General features: G+C 34.9%; 1 protein-coding gene across 2 annotated transcripts in view; it reads right to left on the reverse strand.

Moving 5' to 3' along the window:
* Positions 1-2,181: 2,181 nt before the first annotated feature.
* The window catches only part of GOPC (golgi associated PDZ and coiled-coil motif containing), a 42,376-nt gene continuing 25,032 nt past the window's right edge, over positions 2,182-19,525 (reverse strand). For both annotated transcript variants that reach the window (XM_032157699.2, XM_032157691.2), the window contains 6 exons: positions 17,285-17,460; positions 15,569-15,734; positions 12,981-13,076; positions 11,511-11,675; positions 8,794-8,974; positions 2,182-5,304 (listed from right to left, as the gene is read on the reverse strand). In XM_032157699.2, the coding sequence (XP_032013590.1) occupies positions 5,174-5,304; positions 8,794-8,974; positions 11,511-11,675; positions 12,981-13,076; positions 15,569-15,734; positions 17,285-17,460 (915 nt within the window). In that variant the 3' untranslated portion in view covers positions 2,182-5,173. The remainder of the gene's footprint in view (positions 5,305-8,793; positions 8,975-11,510; positions 11,676-12,980; positions 13,077-15,568; positions 15,735-17,284; positions 17,461-19,525) is intronic.

The following is a 19,525-nucleotide window of genomic DNA, read 5'->3' on the forward strand; positions in this document are numbered from 1 at the left end:
AGCATGGGCTACTTCTTAAGACCAACGGTCCAGTAGAGACTGCAAAGCCTCTCAGGTGCATCCATCCAGATCTCCCCATGGTTCTAGGTTTTCCTCACCAGGGCCTTGACTTTTACAAAACAGAAGGGGTTTGGCTGAACATTCAAGTGTCTGAAACTCAGCAACTCTAACACTTAGGTGTTCAGCCTGAAGCTCAGCTGTTTCAATCCCTCCATTGTAGGAGGTAAGGCCTCCTTGGGAGCCACCCCACCCCATCCATTTCTGTAGGTCATCAATACAATCCTGCTGTAACCGGCCAACTCTGCTATTCTTGTAGATGTTGTTCTCCCCATATTTTTCAAATGTCTGCATCATTGACCCTCCTGGAGAGTTCTCCTCTCCATAAGCTACTATCTGTGTCCCAATTCTCCAAAACTCCCCCCAAGTTGAGTGGTTTGCTAGGACTCATCAGACTAAGCAAAAAGTTTTATTCACAATTATGATTTATTACAGAGAATACAAAGCAAAATGAGGAAAGGGAAAAGGCATATGGGCAAAGTCCCAAGAAAATCAGGTACAAGCTCCAAGATTCATTTCCCAATGGAGTCACACAGGACATGCTTAATTCCTCTAGCAATAACGTGTAACAATACATCAAGTGTTGTCCACCTAGGAAGCTTGCCTGACTGAACCTAGGAGTCAAGGTTTTAGGGGAGTCAGTGTAGGTAACCTCTGCGTAGCATGTACCAAAATTCTAGATTCCCAGAGGAAAGTAAGTGTTCAACAAAAATCCTATTGTTTGTACAAATATTTCAGGCACAGTAAACCATACTTACCAGCAAGGGGATAATGGGAATACTCCTGATATCCAAGTTGCTGGATGCTAGCCAAGTTCCAACCTTGCAAGCAGACCTAAAGCCAACAGGTTCAGGCCTGTTCTGTTAACTCTTTTCTGCACACCATTTGTGAAATAGCCACTGAGCCATGATTTTGTGCCAAGGACTAGATAAACCACACTTACCAACCAGACGTCATTGTCTTTACCCTTTGGGTGGGTTCCTAATGCCCATCTTATTACCTGTTTCCTCAAATCTCACTCATGGTCACTTGTGTTAGTCTAGCCTCTCTAAGAAGCAGACACCAACACCAAAAAGGGATCTGCTGTGCCATGGATTTATTAAGGGCAATGCCAGTGAGGAAAAACAGGTAGGGAGCTGGAGCTGATGGGAGGCTGGAAGGCAATGAGATCACAATGGAGTGAAGACCCAAGGTGAATGAAAGGAGGAAGGAAGGTTGGGTGAAAGCAACTTGGACTACAATGTAATCCTAAGGGAGTTTGGCAAGACCATCATGGAGTGCTCCAGCTAAAGTTGAGGAGTCATCATATAATATCCCTGTCATAATCAGTCATTGACTGGCAGCAGCGTGGAGAAGCATAGCCTCACCATGTACACAGGGATGGATTTCAGACCACAGCAGCTGAGCCTTCAGTAAGCTATGCTCCCTCCTGCACGAGAACTGACAGATGCATTCTCATGGCTGCCGCCATGGTGGTTATAGCTCTCAAAACACACCTGAAAAAGGTTCATTATTAAATATTCAGCGCCAACAGTATACGGTAATTTGCAATACTTTTAAAGTTTTTTTTTAAGGTTACAGTTATAAAACCACCTAAAATAAAATACTGATTAACAATGAAAATGCAAGTTCTCTTTAAAATTTCATAAACTGACCAAAAAAAATTCATAAATTGACCAATATCCTATGGGGTTGTATTCTGAGGAAAAGACTTCTTTTCAAATCACTTGGTGAATTGGGAGCTTAAATCAACACATAGAAAGCATATATGTATTAGCACTAAATCAAGGTTAGTCAGTGACAAAAATGTGTTTCTAATGTTCATAACATTTCTAAATGTTCATAATTCAAGTAATTCATTTACAAGTATTTTCCAAATATTATTTTACATATAACTTAGGAACTTCTAAATTATATATACTTAGATGTCAAAATGGAAGAATATCCTTTTAAATAGTATCTTAAAAACAGGATTGATTTTCTAACTTTTATCAATGTTTTCCTCATAGATAACAACAGCTGGCGATATTTATAACACAAAATTAAGCCAAGTCCTTTGCACAGACTTTATGACATGTTGGTACAAATAATAGAAGTACTAGAAATAAATAATAAGCCAAAATATTTAATGTCAAGGAAACAAAATGTTTATTTAAAAAAATGAGATCAATATCACTTTAATGTAGAAGATGCCATCTTTATTTACAGGCTAATAAAAAAATATTAAACTCAACTAGATATACTACAGTATCATAAATGTAGTAGATTTGAGGCCAACCATAAGTGTAAGACTGGATAGATGGAATAGGGATTACATAATCAGGTTGTCAAATACTGTGCATCTTACACATGAATCACATTAAACCTTTTTGTTTCTAAACATGAAAACAGCATAAGTCCACTGTGGTGGGGAGAAAAACAGCACCACAGACAAGTTGTGCTAACTTTCGATAGCTGTTGACTTGTAATTATCAAGACTCACAAAATTTTCATCTTTCTCAAATTTATTTTAACAATAGTCTCACCACCAAAATGTTGCTTTTCCATCATATTCATAATAGAGATACTGTAGAAGAGAATTTTAGAGGTTAAGTGTAAATATATACACGCACACATACAACCCTCACTTTCTATTAAAATATTTTCTCAACCATTCTGTTTGTGTATACATGTGTGTATTTCTCCTTCTGTCCCTTTCTCGATGAAATGGCTTTGCAACATTTCCCTCCTTACTTGTTTGGTTTTGTCCTAGAAGTTTCAGGAACATATGAATTTCTTTCCTACAAATGTGAAAATATTAAAATTCGTTCTCAGTCCTTTGGAACTAATAACTAATTCTTAGTTCATCCCCAAAAACCATACATTCTAAAATGAACTTTTAACTAGTTACTTTCTAACACCGGACAGGAAGCTCACAGTAGCATCTGAGCAACGATGCTCTCCCGTAGGCTTACAAACCACAGTGAAGCAGGAATGAAAAGGAAACTGACCTGTGGAGTTTTCAACTACCTGGAAACTTTTCATTCTATTTATCAGTCCTTAAAAGGAATTTATATCATAACAATCTCATACAATTCTTCAAATTACACAGTAACCTCATAAAAATTCCAACTTGAAGTTTTAAAAAACCACCTCTTCATACGCTTATTCGGTAGTTCTTGAAAATCAAAGGGTTATTATAGCTTACATTTCCAAAGGATTCAGTCATAGCAGATAAAGGATGTTCTCTGAAAAAAATGCCATGGCCATTCCATCCCAGGCTGTTTTAAGAAGATAAGAATAACATGGTTTCATGTCACAGCAAAAAGGTTTTCGGGTCTGCTACAATGGACAATTTTTTTGACTAAATAAATACGGTGGCTAAAATCCAGTTTGCAGATCTCATGTCATGCATGGAAGGTATGTGTTTGGCATAGGGGATTCATAAGAAAAAAATAAGTTGTTTTTTTTTCTTTTAAGAGGCCTACCCTGTCAAGAGCAAACAATAACATGTGACTTGCTTATTCATTTGTACAATTAAATACCAGCTTTTGCTCAGAGACAATGCTATAAAGTATTTTAATGTCAGTAACAATATACACTATGAAGTGCACTTCTATTACAAATTAACATGGTGATATACAGATGAACAACACCACCCAAAACAAACCATAAATGAGCAACAGTTAAAACATTAAATTTATAAATAGCAAAACTACAAAATAAAGTATATACATTTCATAGATTTACCCTTGAACAAATATATAGTGTATCTGGGAAAGACAAAAAAAAATGTGTTTTATCACATAACATCTGAATACCAGAAATGAAGATAATCATAATACTCTAAAAGCCTTGTAGGCTTTCTCTCACTTAATATTCCTTTAACTGTACATCCTTTAAAACAGTGATATTAGCAAAACTATCACCTCTTTAATGCAATGTTTTGACTTTGCCTAGCAGGTTACAATGACCTGAAGAATATTAAATCAGAGAGGAGGCACTCCATGTTTAATCATGGGACAAGAGACCTAATAAATTTATAAACCTGCATATGAAGAGAGCTTCAGTCAAACATAAACTGACATGAAAACCCAACCAAAACAATTACTGTATCAAAATGTCTTTATCTCATCTTGCCCACCTTTTAGATGATTGGAAATCATTTACTTAGAAAACTGATGTTTGATTTGAATGAATGTACTGTGTTTCATGACATAGTAATAAATCTGAACTTTTACTACCAGAAAAATTTATCTTTAAGTGCCAGGACGATCACAAGACAAACTTTATGAACAACTCAAAATGTATAAAACTGTCTTTTGTGGACCCCAGAAAACAAGCATTTGAGACTCAACATGAATGGGTAAATGCTCCAGTACTGTGCACACAGATCAACATAATTGAGAACAGATGTTTTACACTCATCTGCATTTCTTTTAAAAAACAAAAAAAGTAAAATGTTTAGTAACTTTTGAGAATCTATTTCTAGTGCAGCATTGATTGATAAAGGACTGCTTAAAGAAAACTATTTCGTACTGCATTGAATAAAGCTGAAATGCAAACTCATTACAATAAATGATCATTAATAATTGGTTTAGATTTCAGGATGCACAATAAATTTTTTTACGTCTAAAGCCTTTCTTTCAGTTACAAAAATTAAGTCAAGCATATATTTCTACAATTCATTGAGTCAAGCTCTGTCTTCTGAAACACCACAGTTAACATTCTAGAATATAAAATATGAATTCACTTACTCTCTGTATTTTAAAGGGTACTCCTTATAAAATTCCAGTTAGCACTGTCCTCCTACTAAAGGGAAAAGGAAGCAAATAAAACACTAGGGTTTCATTTGGTACTTAAGAGCCCAGTAATACCCCTTTGGGAAACACATGCTTTGGTGCTTACAAGTTCAAGAAAATCAAAATTGCTTTACATGCAATAGCTAATTATGGTCTACCACAGAAAACAGGGTGTTTTATGCATTTAGAATTGTTCACATGAAGCCCTGAGGTACCAGCCTTTCAGTTAGGCAACAAACAGCCTCCCCAGATTTTGTAGTCTTTGTCACCATCTTCCCCAGTGCCCCAAATTCAGAATAGTCTGATTAACAATCTTGTCTGGAGATATGGTCAATTTAATAAGATTTTTTATGATACAGAGTGTGCAGATCATCTAATTTTGAAGCACCATCATCTAGTGGAGTTTCACTTGCAGTGCCCAGGTCTCCATTTTCATGTGTGTCAGTTACTGCCTTCTTATTAAATCCTGAAAGAAAGGAGAAAAAAAAAGCAGATACTTTCTGGTTTAAAAAGTTAGTTTTGGCCAGGTACAGTGGCTCACGCCTGTAATCCCAGCACTTTGAGAGGCCAAGGTGGGTGGATAACCTGAGGTTAGGGGTTCGAGACCAGCCTGGCCAACGTGGTGAAACCACGTCTCTATTAAAAATACAAAAATTAGACGGGCATGGTGGCACATGCCTGTAATCCCAGCTATTTGGGAGACTGAGGCAGGAGAATCACTTGAAGCCAGGAAGAGGAGGGTGCCGTGAGCTGAGATTGTACCACTGCACTCCAGCCTGGGCGACAGAGTGAAACTCTGTCTCAATTAAAAAAATTAAAAAAAAAAAAGTTAGTTGTGTAAGTTTATTGAGTGAAAAACAAAGGAATGCCCACTGTAATTAACTTTAGTAATCTGAGGCAAAAACAATGCCTTATATTAATCAAATCAGTAATTCCTAACAGGGGAATTCTTCCCCCTTATGGCAGGTATCGAATATTATACAGATTTAAAAATACTATATTGGACTTATCTAAAAATTGTATTAAGTTTCCTATCAAGTTTTCTTTTCCTTTTTTTTTTCTTTTTTCTGAGATAGGGTCTCACTCTATTGCCCAGGCTGGATTGCAGTGGCATGATTACAGCTCACTGCTGCCTTGACCTCCTAGGCTCAAGCAATCCTCCCACCTCAGCCTCCTGAGTAGCTGGAGCTACAAGCATGTGCCACCATGTCCAGCTATATTTTAAGAATTTGTTTGAAGAGACAGGGTTCACTATGTTGCCCAGGTTGGTAACTCCTGGCTTCAAGGGATCCTCCTGCCTTGGCCTCCCAAAGTGCTGGAATTACAGGCATGAGCCACCATCAAGTTGTCTGTAAGACTTAGAAGTAATATATATAATTGTAAAATTCAGTCAATTCTACTTATATAAATATCTACTGAACTGTGAATTATATTTTTATTTTTCATTGTTGCTTTCATATTATATTAACATCAGTTAACTGAGGCATATACTAGTTAATTCCTTAAAATGTAATTTGTTGGCAAGATGATGTCTAGCTAAAATTTAAAATGAATTCTGATCATCCATAAAATAAATAACAGGCTTATAAATAAATAAGTGTTGACTATATCACCTATTTATTGAGCTATAAAGTATAGATGTGTGTGAAACAATAACCAATAGATACTTTTTTTAAGTGAGTCAGTTAAAAGTAATATATACACACAAATTTTTAGTTATTTGAGTCACATTTTAAGTGTCTGCAATTTGCATAAGTGACAGAGAAGCCTTCTAGCCACAGTTACAAAAAAAGGAAGAGACAGGCCTTCTAATCCCGACAGAAAACAATAAGAAGTGTGAAATACAATGAAACCATATGGAAAGCAGCCCAACAGTGTGAGGTTTTGACATATTGCCACAATAGTTTTGCTCAAGATGCACAGTGAAAACAGTAACTGCTACTGCTATCTTTGTGCAGACAGTTTACAACACACAAGTTTATCAAAAGTGCAACAGTTTATCAGTTCACCATAAAACTCCATGCCAGGAATTCAACATTTTGGTCTCAGGAGGCCTTTATACTAAGCATTGAGGACTTCAAGAAGCTTCTATTTATGTGGATTATAGCTACTGATGTTTCCCATATTAGTAAGCAAAACTGAAAAATCTAAAAAAAAATTCATTTATTTGTTAAAAATGACAATAAATCCAGAATGTTAATATAAATAACATTTGTCTAATGACAAATAACTATGTTCCAAACAAAAAAATTCTAGTTAGAAGAGTAGCATTATTTTACAATTTTACAAATCTCTTCAATGGCTTTATAGATGATAGCTGTATTTTCATATATCTGCTTTCATTCAATCTGTTACAAGTATATGAAGAAAGTTCAGACTCACACAGATATGTAGTTGCTAAATGGAAGAGTATTTTAATAGCCTTTTCAGATAACTGTCAGTATTGTTCTCTGATATTATACAAAAATTTGACAATGTGGAATTTGAAACCTTATCAGTGAACTTTTCACACTCTGTTATATTAAAATCCATGTGCCTATCTTGCATTTTGAATGGATCTTTTACCCATGCAAAATTTTATAACATCATTTACTGGTGATTTGAAAAATATTGGACCATGAAGTTATGTAGCAATTCCAAAAGTTGACACATTTCACTTCACTGTATCAAAAAATCACATTCATTAATATCATCATCAATCTCATCAGAAAAGCTTAAGTGTTAGGAAGCTGTCAAGCTCATGGTGATCAATGTATGTTTTACAAAGTTCTAACTTTCACTTGAGAGCTCACATTTTATCACTGGCAATAAATATTATCAGTTGTCTTTCTTGAAGTGTTGGACTTTGTTCATTTTTAAGAAAATGGCTTCCAAATAGTCTGAAAACCCATACTTTGTTAGTCATTCTTTCAAGTAAAAATTGTCTTCCATGAAGAAAAATGGCTAGTTCAGTCACTTATGTACTTTCCCTTGAGACCAGCATCTTTGTTCAGTATGCAGAGTAATGCTGCATACTTCCTATCTCATCACATATGCATACTTCCCATCTCATCACAAAGAATATTAAAAACACAGGTACTCAAAGGTCAATATTTAAAAATTAACTGTTACTGCCATTTCATCAAAGATATTTTTAAGCAAAATTGTTATCTTCTTCTTCTTCTTTTACTATGAATGGATGGCAAGGAAGAAAACAATGATTACTAGTACAGTTACGAGTATTAGCAACACTGCCTTGATTAGTGCTAAGGCACCAGCAGTTTTACCCCAACTGCTTTTGCATCAACCCAATACCATCAATGCAAATACCAACATAGCAAAAAAAGACAAATGATGTCTTAGTATTATTTTGAAAAGCTTTGACCTCATGAACTCTGCTAAAATATCTCAGAGACCCTCAGAGATCCACAGATCACAATTTGAGGACCACTGCCCTATGTAAAAGGAAGTGCTAGAGTTTTTCCTTAAAATATGTGTAAATGATAGCAAAGGAACTAAACCAAACATCCCCAAGATAATATAAGTTGATTCTAATAGCAATCATAAGGTTGACAGTATACTTCATACTTACTCATAATTAGCTTAAAATTAATTGTGAGCAATGAATTTGCATCAAGACAGAGAGACAATGTAGTCTACAAGATAGATCTACTGAAAATAGTATGTTGGTCTTTGTTTCAGAGTCTAGAAAAAATTTTATTTATTTTTCAAGGATCACTTGCAGTAGAGTAACTGGTAATGTACTTGTCTTAACAGTCCAAGATGAATATAGAATAACATATATGGTAAATAAACTGTTAGCAAGTGTACAATAAAACAATAAACAAGGGGAAAGCTCTTCATTCCTTTGATTTCCTCACAATTAAAACAGTTTTACTGAAGAAATTCTGAGGGCTTCACATTTTAAACATTTAATAATAATGAATATGTTAATAATTTTTAGAGTGATTTTTACCTTGTAATACTTTGATTTCCCCACTTGTGTCTTTGCAACTAGCACCAGGGTTACCACCTCCTTCTAACTCATCAAGGTACAAACGGTAACGATGTCCACTCTCATCTTCATACTCTACGTTTTCATCATCAGAATCCACTTCAGGAGCCACATAAACTACTTCAAATTCAATCTCTCCTCTCTAAAACAGGAAATGAAAATGAGAAAGTCAAGTTATTGTAATTGTAATTTAAAAAGGATTTCCAAATTCTTTGTGGGAAGGCTTAGGGGTAGAGAGATCTAAGAGATAGCTGATTTCCAGAAAACAAATAATAAAATTCTAGAATCTAAAGAGGTAGTGAGGCCATCATGTCTAGATCAGCCTCGTGAATCCTCTCTATAGTTCCTTTAAACATTATAGTAGCTCTTTCTATTGACCATAATCTTTTTGCTAATAGATCTAAAATTTAAGAGGATGCTTAATTATTAAATTTACAGCATTTTGGAACAAGTATTCGGTTTTAAAGTTATTTGCTATTTTGTACTGCACACAGCAATTCAGCAAATACATCTAAATAGTCAGATATTAAATAAGGATATCATACGAACCTTTCCTTAACTAATTCAAGAAACCCCTACAAAATGATTTTTGTACACTGCCATAAGGACATCATATAAATCTTTCCTTAACTAATTCAAGAAACTCCTACAAAATGATTTTTTGTTTCTTATTCAATAGGTCTTGAGTAAGAACTTACACTGAGTACCAGACATAGACATAGTGTTAATCAAGGTATTCTGTCTTGTACTAATAGTAATTACTATATTTATATATTTACTATAAATTATAGCCTTCAATCCTCAGAATAATGCTATTATAGTCTCTTTTACATGAATGAGAAAGCTGAGTGAGTCCTGGAGAAAGCAGATAACTTTCCCTACATAATGAACAAGAATAAAGAAAGACAAAAGTTTGACTCTGAAGTCCTTAATCTTTATATTATGCTAGACTAACTGTGTAATATTTGTACTGTCATTCTTTAACAATGAAACATTCAAGTAAAAAGTTACAGATCATGCCAGGCACAGTGGCTTACACCTGTAATCCCAGCACTTTGGGAGGCTGAGGCAGGTGGATCGCTTGAGCTCAGGAATTTGAGACCAGCCTGGGCAACATGGCAAAACCCATCTCTACAAAAAAAAAAAAAAAATTAGCTGGCCATGGTGGCAGGCATCTGTAGTCTTAGCTACTTGGGGGGCTGAGGTCGGAGGATCTGTTTGAGCCTGGGAGGTTGAGGCTGCAGTGATCCGTGATTGTGCCACTGCACTCCAGCCTGGGTGACAGAGTGAGATCCTGGCTCCAAAAAAGAAAAAAAAAGTTACAGATCATTTTATGTTAAAAAAAAAATTCCAAGCTATAATTGTCATTTAATAAGAGACTCCAACCACTACATATAAGTGTGGTGTTGGCAATTCTGAAAATTATGGCTTGCCTTTGCTCAAAAGAAAACACGCCATTTTTGACTGCTACTCACTAAGTTAGTCTCTTTGGTGCTCTTCTTTCCCAGCAGTTTGTTATACCTCAGAATTTTAATATGTGCTTAGTTAGCATTTCCTTAAAACTTATGACTGCCCATTGATAGCTCCTTCACCAGTTATCCCACTCTTTTGCTACTGGATGACAGTCAAGATGGATTGATAAAACACTAACTTAAGAGAATAGCGTAGCATTCTTAGATCTCTCTTGTCAGCTAATGCTTTAAAAATACCATTTTGCAGAAAGAGACAGATGATGCAGTGGTCTTCAGCAAAGTTTTAGATGACAGAATTAGATATATGAGTAGCTGTCATGGAGACATAGATTTCAGGCTTAATATGAGAAAAAGCTTTCTAAAAATCAGTACTGTATAACACTGGAATGGACTGGTTGATATCTGCAAGTCTTCCCTGTAATATAATTATTGAAGTAGTGATGTTGCAAAGATTTATGCATCATATAGAATTGAACCAATGAACTATATTCACTTTCAACTCTGAGATTCAATTCTACAGAGGCATACCACACTGATAACCCAAGAAACATCTCAATGTACTACCAATGCCTCTAATTCCCTCAACTCTATTCTTGAAAGAAATAAACAAAATAAAAAAACATTTTAAGTACAACTGTATGACAAATATGACTCCTGAATATGAATCTCAATTCTATAATTTATTTGCTCGGCAACTTTGAGTAAATCCTTTCACCTCTAAGAACTTTAGTTTACTCATTTGAAGAAAGAGAGTTGGGCTAGATAGTTTCTATGTGTGATTTCAATTTTAATATTCCATGACTAAAATCAATCTACTTCTAGCACTGTCTTTTCTGTAATACCTTATATATAGTGTTCTAGGCATTAAAGAGGTTGTTTTTTCAGTCTCAGGTCCTGTTCTGAGTACTTTATATGTATTAACATACTTAATCCTCATAGCTTTCTTTCAATCCCTCCCACACGGGTGAGGACACTGAGGGAGAGAGGACTTAAGTAACTTGCTCAAAGTTATGAAGTAAACAAAATGGAATGGTCCATTTTCAGTAAATCTGACTGAATGTCATCTATAAAAGCATTAAATCAAAGGAAACAAGAACTATGTGTAAACACTTTACTACTTTAGAAACTTCATAGGGAAGTATACAGTGTTCAATAGATTCATAACCAATTGATAGATCCAGTTCTAATTATATGAAGGGAATTTACCTGCTGAGAAAGAATGGTTACAGCTTCTTTATGCTTTGTGTCCCTTAGGTTAACTCCGTTGACTGCCAAAATAGCATCCCCAACGTGCAGCCCTCCGCATCTATCAGCAGGTTGCCCCGGATGGATCTCAGAGATGAGGATTGGAACACCATGTTCTTTCCCACCCTAACAACGACAACAAAGGGGAGTAAATTAAAGTATTCTTTGTAAGGTACAGTTACAGATTAATCTAGAGATAAAATATTTTCTTAAAAATATATTTCATTAAACAACTATGCTGGCTCTATAAATGCTGGGTAAAATTTTATTTGCTACTTAAGTAATGGTAAAAATTATCAAAGAGTATTGAACAGAAATTGGCTAAATTCTTAAATGAAAAAAACTTAAATTAGCTGGGCGTGGTGGCAGGCGCCTGTAGTCCCAGCTACTCGGAGACGCTGAGGCAGGAGAATGGCGTGAACCCGGCAGGCGGAGCTTGCAGTGAGCCAAGATTGCGCCACTGCACTCCAGCCTGGGCGACAGAGCGAGAGTTCGTCTCAAAAAAAAAAAAAAAAAAAACAAACAAAAAAAAATTATGTGTTAGTACTCCATAGCACCATTACATTTTATCAGGTCTAAATCACCATGAATGACAAGACCAATTATTTTAGGTGCCACAAAAATAATTTTAAGATTATAAGATAAATTTCAATTTCAGAGAAGTTAAAATATGAAAATATATGCAATGTAGAATTGAAAAAATGCAGTATGTGGTACCTATCACTCTCTAGCTTATATCATTGTTGCGTGTGTGTGGGTGTGTGTGTGTATCTTATTTGTCCTGCTAAAATGTATGCTCTTCGAAGGCAGCACATTAAAAAAGGTAAGTATTCAAGAAATTAGATTAGATGCTTTTTATTATAAGAAACATTTCTACATTAAGCAATACTAAAAAAACAAATGAACTTGCTCAGTGCCTAAGTATTACCAAATGAAAATTAAAGCCACCTTATTCATTAAAGCACTGAGACTACAACAAAATGACTCCTAAAGGCATCGAATTTAAAAAAAGAATATATAACATTTGGACCCAAGAGCCAGTGAAATCTGACAGCTAATAAATGAGACAAGAGAAAGATACACGTACTCCGAGAGAGAACAATACAATTTGAAGCCATTTAACATAGAAGAAAACAGCCATATCTATTCCCAAGGGCCCCTAGAGGCATCACAGTATATGGCACAGAACTATTAAGTGAGTCATAATAAAAATGTTAAACTATGCTTACTAAAGGTACACTTAATAGTTGCTAGGAATATTTATTTCTTAAAAAAATATTTACACAAAAGCAAACATTTATCCCCATGGGGATAAATTTTAGTTATTTAAAAAATATATCCAGAATATTCTGTTCCCCAGTGATGTCCAACAAAGGAGCATGATTATACTAGAAAACTGTAGAAAAGGATACTGGAAGCACTACTTCTTACTGTAATTGAAATGCCAAGGCCTTCGTGATCTTCCTTAAGGAGGAGAACTTTTCTAATTGGACCAACACCTTGGCTTTTCTTTAGGGAATCTTGATCCTTATTCGGAGGAAAAAAGAAGAAAAAGTAGTATCATATAAATAACATACCAAATAGAGTAAACTCATACTATATAACTTGCTTTTAGAAATCTGTATTAACTTCCTGGAAGGGATAAACAGTATAGGGTTAAGAAAGTAACAGATAAAATGGAAAAATGAAAATAGCTATTCTGTTGATGCAAAATTTATAGATGATGTTCTCACCCTTTTGCCAATAATGTTTAAAATATTGATACATTTCTTTTTAAATTGTAGGGCATTATAAAAGAAATTATTTCCAGGAATTAATTGAGGAACAAATATCCTCAAAAAATAAAAGTGTCTACCTTCACTGGATATCTTTAAGATATACATTCATTTTAGCTGAGTTGTAGAGTTGAAAAACAAATTTCCAATTGGACCATTAATTACTTATACATTCCTTGGTGCTCTGGAGTCTGCCTCTTAAATAAAGGGCCTTGATCCACTAATAATCTTCTCTCTGGTACCCTTACTCGTTCTGTCTCTACTAAGCTGTTTTCCTACTCAGCAGATAAATGAATCACAAGCCTCTTCCAGTTTTAAAATACTGATCATGTGCAAAGGCAAAACAAAACAAAAAATCTTTCAATCCTTCACTATCTTCCTTAGCAACTATCATCCTCCCCCTTTCCTTAACCTCCACACGAAGTTCATCCTCATCATATCTGCTTCCTTGCCACTCACATTCAGTCCTCTGGTCTCTGTAATTAGAGTTTTGCCCCTACATGCACAACTGGAATTTTCTTTTCTGTGGTCACCAGTAATCAATATTGTTACACACAATTAATACTTTTTGTCACTACCCTACTTCAAACTTGCAGAAAGTTGATACTGTTCACCAACCCCTCCTTGAAACCCACTCTTTCAGTTGGTTTTTATTACACTGCTTTCCTAGATGGCCTGTATCTGACAGCTCCATCCCAGGCTCCTTCCTTTAGTGATCCTTTTCCTTCTCCTACTCCATAAGTTTCTATCCTTGGCCTCCTATTCTTTTTACTACATATATACTTGGAACTGGCTTAATCAATTCCAAGGTTTCAAGTATAATAGAAGGATAGTTTCCCTAGTATTTCTTCAAATCAGATTTCTCTCCTGAAATCCAGAGTCATATATCCAATTGGATGTATCTTGGACATCCCATTGTCACCTCAAACACTACTTGTCTAAAACTGATCTCATCATCTTTTCCCCAAATCCTTCCTTTTCTTCTATTACCCTTCCCAGTGAATGCTAGACCTCACTCAGTTGCTCAAACTAAAAGCCCAGACTCTTCTTTTCCACTAATTAACCAAAAGCAGTTAGTCACCAATCAAGCCCTCCTGATTATAATCCTCTCAAATCTGTCCTTCTTCTCAAATGCCACTTCTCCTGTCCTCATCACTTTCTCCTTGGATGACCATAGTATCTTTCTAATATATCTCCTTGACTCCAACTTGGTCCTCTTCACTATACCATAATAACTATTAAAAAATGTAAATTTTATGAAGTCTGCCATTTTATTTAAAACTTCCATGATTATCAGGTTAAAGTTAAAATTCCTCTATTTAGTATAAAATAATTTCTATAATCCAGCCACTACCTAAAACCCCAACCTCATATTTAGCTAATTTAACAAGCATGCTTTTATCACTCAGACACATCTGATACAAACTACTTTGTCTTCCTCCTAACCGCTCCATTTCCCAAATCTACTGGACCTAGAAGTTAATGGGGACCACCAGTGTCCTAGAAAACAATGGCATAAGTGCTTATCGCTATCCCCACTTCTCTTCCACCAACTCTATGTACATACCAATTATTCTTACAAAAATCTTTGCAGAGGCAACAAACTATTTTACTATTTAAGGCCATACATTAGCTGGTACTAAGATATGTGAACCCCTGGGAGACATGCTTTCATATATTAAGGTCTATATTATCAAGCAGCTGTTATGATAAAATTCAATAAAGATTTATCCAGATATAAGCTTTTATATAATGGTGGCCACAGAAGCAGACAACTGGCTACAGATCTCAAATTCCATCTTAATCCAAGACCAAACAGGTGTAAATGTTAGTTCAGAATCTACATTTGGATTCAGTTACTAAAAGTTCCCTTAAAGAACTACCCCAAAATATTTGCCAAATTATTAATATGACCACACACTCTAAGCTAAGATTAAAACAAATTTAAGCATGCCCAATCATGATCCAGGAAAAACTGGAAATATGATCCAACATACTAGCAATATGGATTTGCTAACAATGGCTCACTGTCTGCAGCACTCTCAGGGCATTAGTAAGTCTGTGAAGAGCTACTGAAATTTCTATGGGTGTTGAAACTTCATCTACTTTCAATAAGTTGAATCCCATTTTCACTTTTAAATAAAGGTGTCAAACAATAATAGAATAAAGGAAAGAATGGAAAGCAATTGTGATTAAAGAAAGAAAGAAGAGGCTGGGTGGGAAGCAGCAGCAAAGCAAACATACATGGCCTGGTGGTGCTTGCATTGGTCGTTTCAAGTCATTACGTCCTCTGCAGGCTCGGATCACAGTTTTGTGACGATGCAAATGTATTTCAGCTTCTAATTGGTTCCAAAGCTTATCATGAGCAGGTCCCTTCATATCTCGTCCTAGCAATTGTATTTGTTGGACCCTTAATATTGGGAAAAAAGTACAGTGATTTTTCATTATATTCACTATAGTGAGAATTCAGGAAAATTACTGAACATAAGTAGCTTTTGCATGAATCCCAAATTAGTGATAAAACTAATACTCAGGAACTTCATGTCTTTCAGCTATAAAAAAATATGAAAACTCTGAAAAGAACAGGTATCTTCAAGAGAAAGACCAGTAAAAAAATTTTTTAAAGGAATTAATGTGAACTCCTTTAGTCATATACTTAATTCAAATAAATCTAAAAAAAAATTTATGAGATTAATGTCAATCTGTTTTATGTCTTTGCATGCAGTCATTGAACTCAGATACTATTAAATGTTAGCTTTTAGATGAGATTAATGGACAAAAATATTTCTTCTAATTAGAGTTTCTTTTCACAAAATGATTATTTTAAATGTGGTTAAAAGTTACTGGAACCAGCCAGGGCAACATGGCAAAACCTTAAAAACAATTAACCAGGCATGGTGGTGTGCCTGTGGTCTCAGCTACTTGGAAGGCTGAGGTGGGAGGATCACTTGAGCCTGAAAGGTGGACGCTGTAGTGAGCCAACATTGCACCACTGCACTCCAACCTGAGTCACAGAGTGAGACCCCATCTCACAAAATTAAAAAAAAAAAAAGTTACTAGAAAATTTGTACTTTAAGATGATATAAATTATTTTTTCTTTGTTCCATGTTTTTAATGTGACATTAAAAGAATATGCACAAAATGATTTAGTACTAATGATAAGTCACCAAAGTTTGTTAATAATTTACTTAATAAATACAAGCAGAATTCTGTGTATGATTACGATAAAATCATTGTCATTAACTAAATACCAACACGTTTTTTTGAAGGGCAAGAAAGACTGAGTTTCAGTGATCATAAAAAGAATTCCTTATGGAAGTTCTGCTATGCATGTGAATATTGGCTGTACTGGTCTCAAGGCACAAAACAGTTGAAAAGTGCTGCTCTACAGAGTTGTTAGCATTTCACAGTAAGATACTATCAGTGTTTGTGTGTGTAAACTAAACATATTTAGTATGGATAAATAGATCTGCAATACATAATGCTGTCAGTATTAATTTAACAACAGTAAGTTAAAACCAACTGTAAAATAATTCTGAGGAAAAAGATTAATGCTTCATTTACCATAAGAAAAAAGAGTCGGCCAGGTGCGGTGGCTCAGGCCTGTAATCCCAGCACTTTGGGAGGCCAAGGTGGATGGATCACAAGGTCAGGAGTTTGAGACCAGCCTGGCCAACATCGTGAAACCCCATCTCTACTAAAAATACAAAATTTAGCTGGCCGTGGTGGCAGGCACCTGTAATCCCAGCTACTCAGGAGGCTGAGGTAGGAGAATCGCTTGAACCCAGGAGGCAGAGGTTGCAGTGAGTAGAGATCATGCCACTGCACTCCAGCCTGGGCAACAGAGCAAGACTTCCATCTCAAAAAAAATAAAAAAAAAAAAGGAAAGAAATAAGAGTTAACCTCATTAAATATCCAATTTGTCACTTAAGAGTACAATAATACCCATTTTTTACACACCTTCCTGCCAGTTCCTTATCCAAGTACTTGGCAGCTAGTCTCGCCCCATATACTTCAGCCTGGAGAACAGCTATATGTCTACGAAGGGCTTCATTCTCTTTTCTCAAAAATTTCACTTCAGCTTCAAGTTGTGCTTCTTTCATTTTTTCTTTTTTGTTTGCCTCAAGCTCTCTTTCCTATGTAATTTTTAAAAGCATATAATTTAATGAAAATAAAAACTCGTTAGCACTAGACCACGTTCCTGAAAATGCACAAAAGCCTACAGTTCAACAATGTATCATCTCTATAAAATGGAACACAAAATCTGGATCTAGTTCTTTTGAACTAGTACCATAACATCTTGGAACTACTTCTAGATAAAATAATTGCACGCCATGGGTTACCCTGATATGGAGTATAGTAAGAAAAGTAGTCTACTCTAAGCTCATGTTATCACATATTAGTAAAAGTGGCTTCAATGGATAGTTGAATCTGCTATTTACTTCTAAAACTGACTTAGAAAACTGGACTAATATAAAAATAATCATTTTGGTGGTTGTTCCCAAACATTTAATTAACTTTAATGCAACAAGTCTATAAAGTAGACTTGTCAGAACTTGCATATACACTTTATAGCTAATTTATCTTGGAGGACCACAAGAAACTTATAACACACACAAAACTATATGGCCAGATAAAACCCTTTTGAGAGTTAAATAAGGACCCCGATAGACATTTTAACTGTTATTTACAGATCAAAAAAACCACCTAAACACTGAAAACTTGCACTTATCCTGAGCAGAACTGCTTTTACAGAATCCACAAATCCTATGAAAACATGGCATTTGTTCACGATATGTGGAAGACATTATTCCCTATACCACCTTTGTCCCTTTTGTGAGGACGTAAATAAAAACCTACCTTAGCACCAGAGAAATTGTTTCTCTTGAGGAAATGATGAATAGTATTGTTTCTATTGTATGGGCACTGATTATTTTACATAATTATTTCTCTTTTTATTTTGGATATTGAGAAGCTAAGAAACAAATTTAAGCAAATTTTCAGCAATTCATGGAATATATTTTGGAACTAATTTAATGTGTCTCCTTTGGTCTACTGTTTTGAACAACATCAAAATAGATATATTTGAATACTAGTCAATAAATACCATAATCCTAAAAAAATATATATTTACATACACACACACACACATACAAGCTAAAACTAACGACAACTACCAAATGCTAGATATATTTATCACTTCTTTGATTAAAAATATTTGTTATATATATGACAAACAGATGAAAGATTAGCAGACTCTTTCAATTTCTGGGAAAAAAAAGATTAGAACGTAATTTCTAGATACTAGTTTTAAAGGATTCGAAAAACTCAATCTAGAATCCTCCTTTTAACATAATTTTGGAATTATTAAAATCTTTATTTCAGAACCTATGTCCTAAAAAGGCAAGTATCTGTTTCAAAAGAAACCAGTTTGGAGATACGAACAAAAATCTTTCTTATGACATTTTAAAGTTGATGCAACTTTTGAAAAAGCATTCCTAGAAGACCAAGATTTCTTTGCTTATGGGCTAAATAAACTTTAGTTGACGATTACCTACTTTCAATTACTTTAATGAGCTATTTATACTACATTAATGAAATGTGGGAGACATACTAAGCTACTACTCACTGGGGTTTTAATGATTCAAATCCCTAATGAATCTGACCAACTCTTGGGCCTGAAATTAACAGAAGTAAGCAAGAATAAGACGAAGAAAACTGAAGTTAACCATTTCTAGATTTCCAGAAAAAAATTTTCTTGGTTCTTAGTTAACCTGTTTGTTACTAGGTAACACCCAAGATGTTCATTTTACATTTAGATACCAAAGATTATATCTTCAAAAGAGGTAAAGTCATAAGACAAATTGGAACTTGATTAGGTTAGGGTAATGAGAAAAATATTAAAAATGTATTGTTATTTTCTAAAATAACTTCTGCTAAAGCATTTCAAAATTCAATTGTTTCAAAGGCCACATGATTATTCTCAAGACTCTTGAAAAGTTGTAACACATGCAGTAGATGAAGAAGAAACCAACATGCACATTCTTTTCTGGAAATAATTTCAAATAGAAACTTAAGGGGGTTAAAAACTAAGCCTGCTTGATATATCTTCAATACCCTGAAGTGGGAAAACCAATTGCTCTTTGAAGTAGAGGTATGAGCAAGTTACAAGGCTCAAAAATTGTCAAAAATTGACAGGCT

Source organism: Hylobates moloch, unplaced genomic scaffold, assembly GCF_009828535.3.
Source record: "Hylobates moloch isolate HMO894 unplaced genomic scaffold, HMol_V3 SCAFFOLD_2, whole genome shotgun sequence".
Taxonomy (NCBI): domain Eukaryota; kingdom Metazoa; phylum Chordata; class Mammalia; order Primates; family Hylobatidae; genus Hylobates; species Hylobates moloch.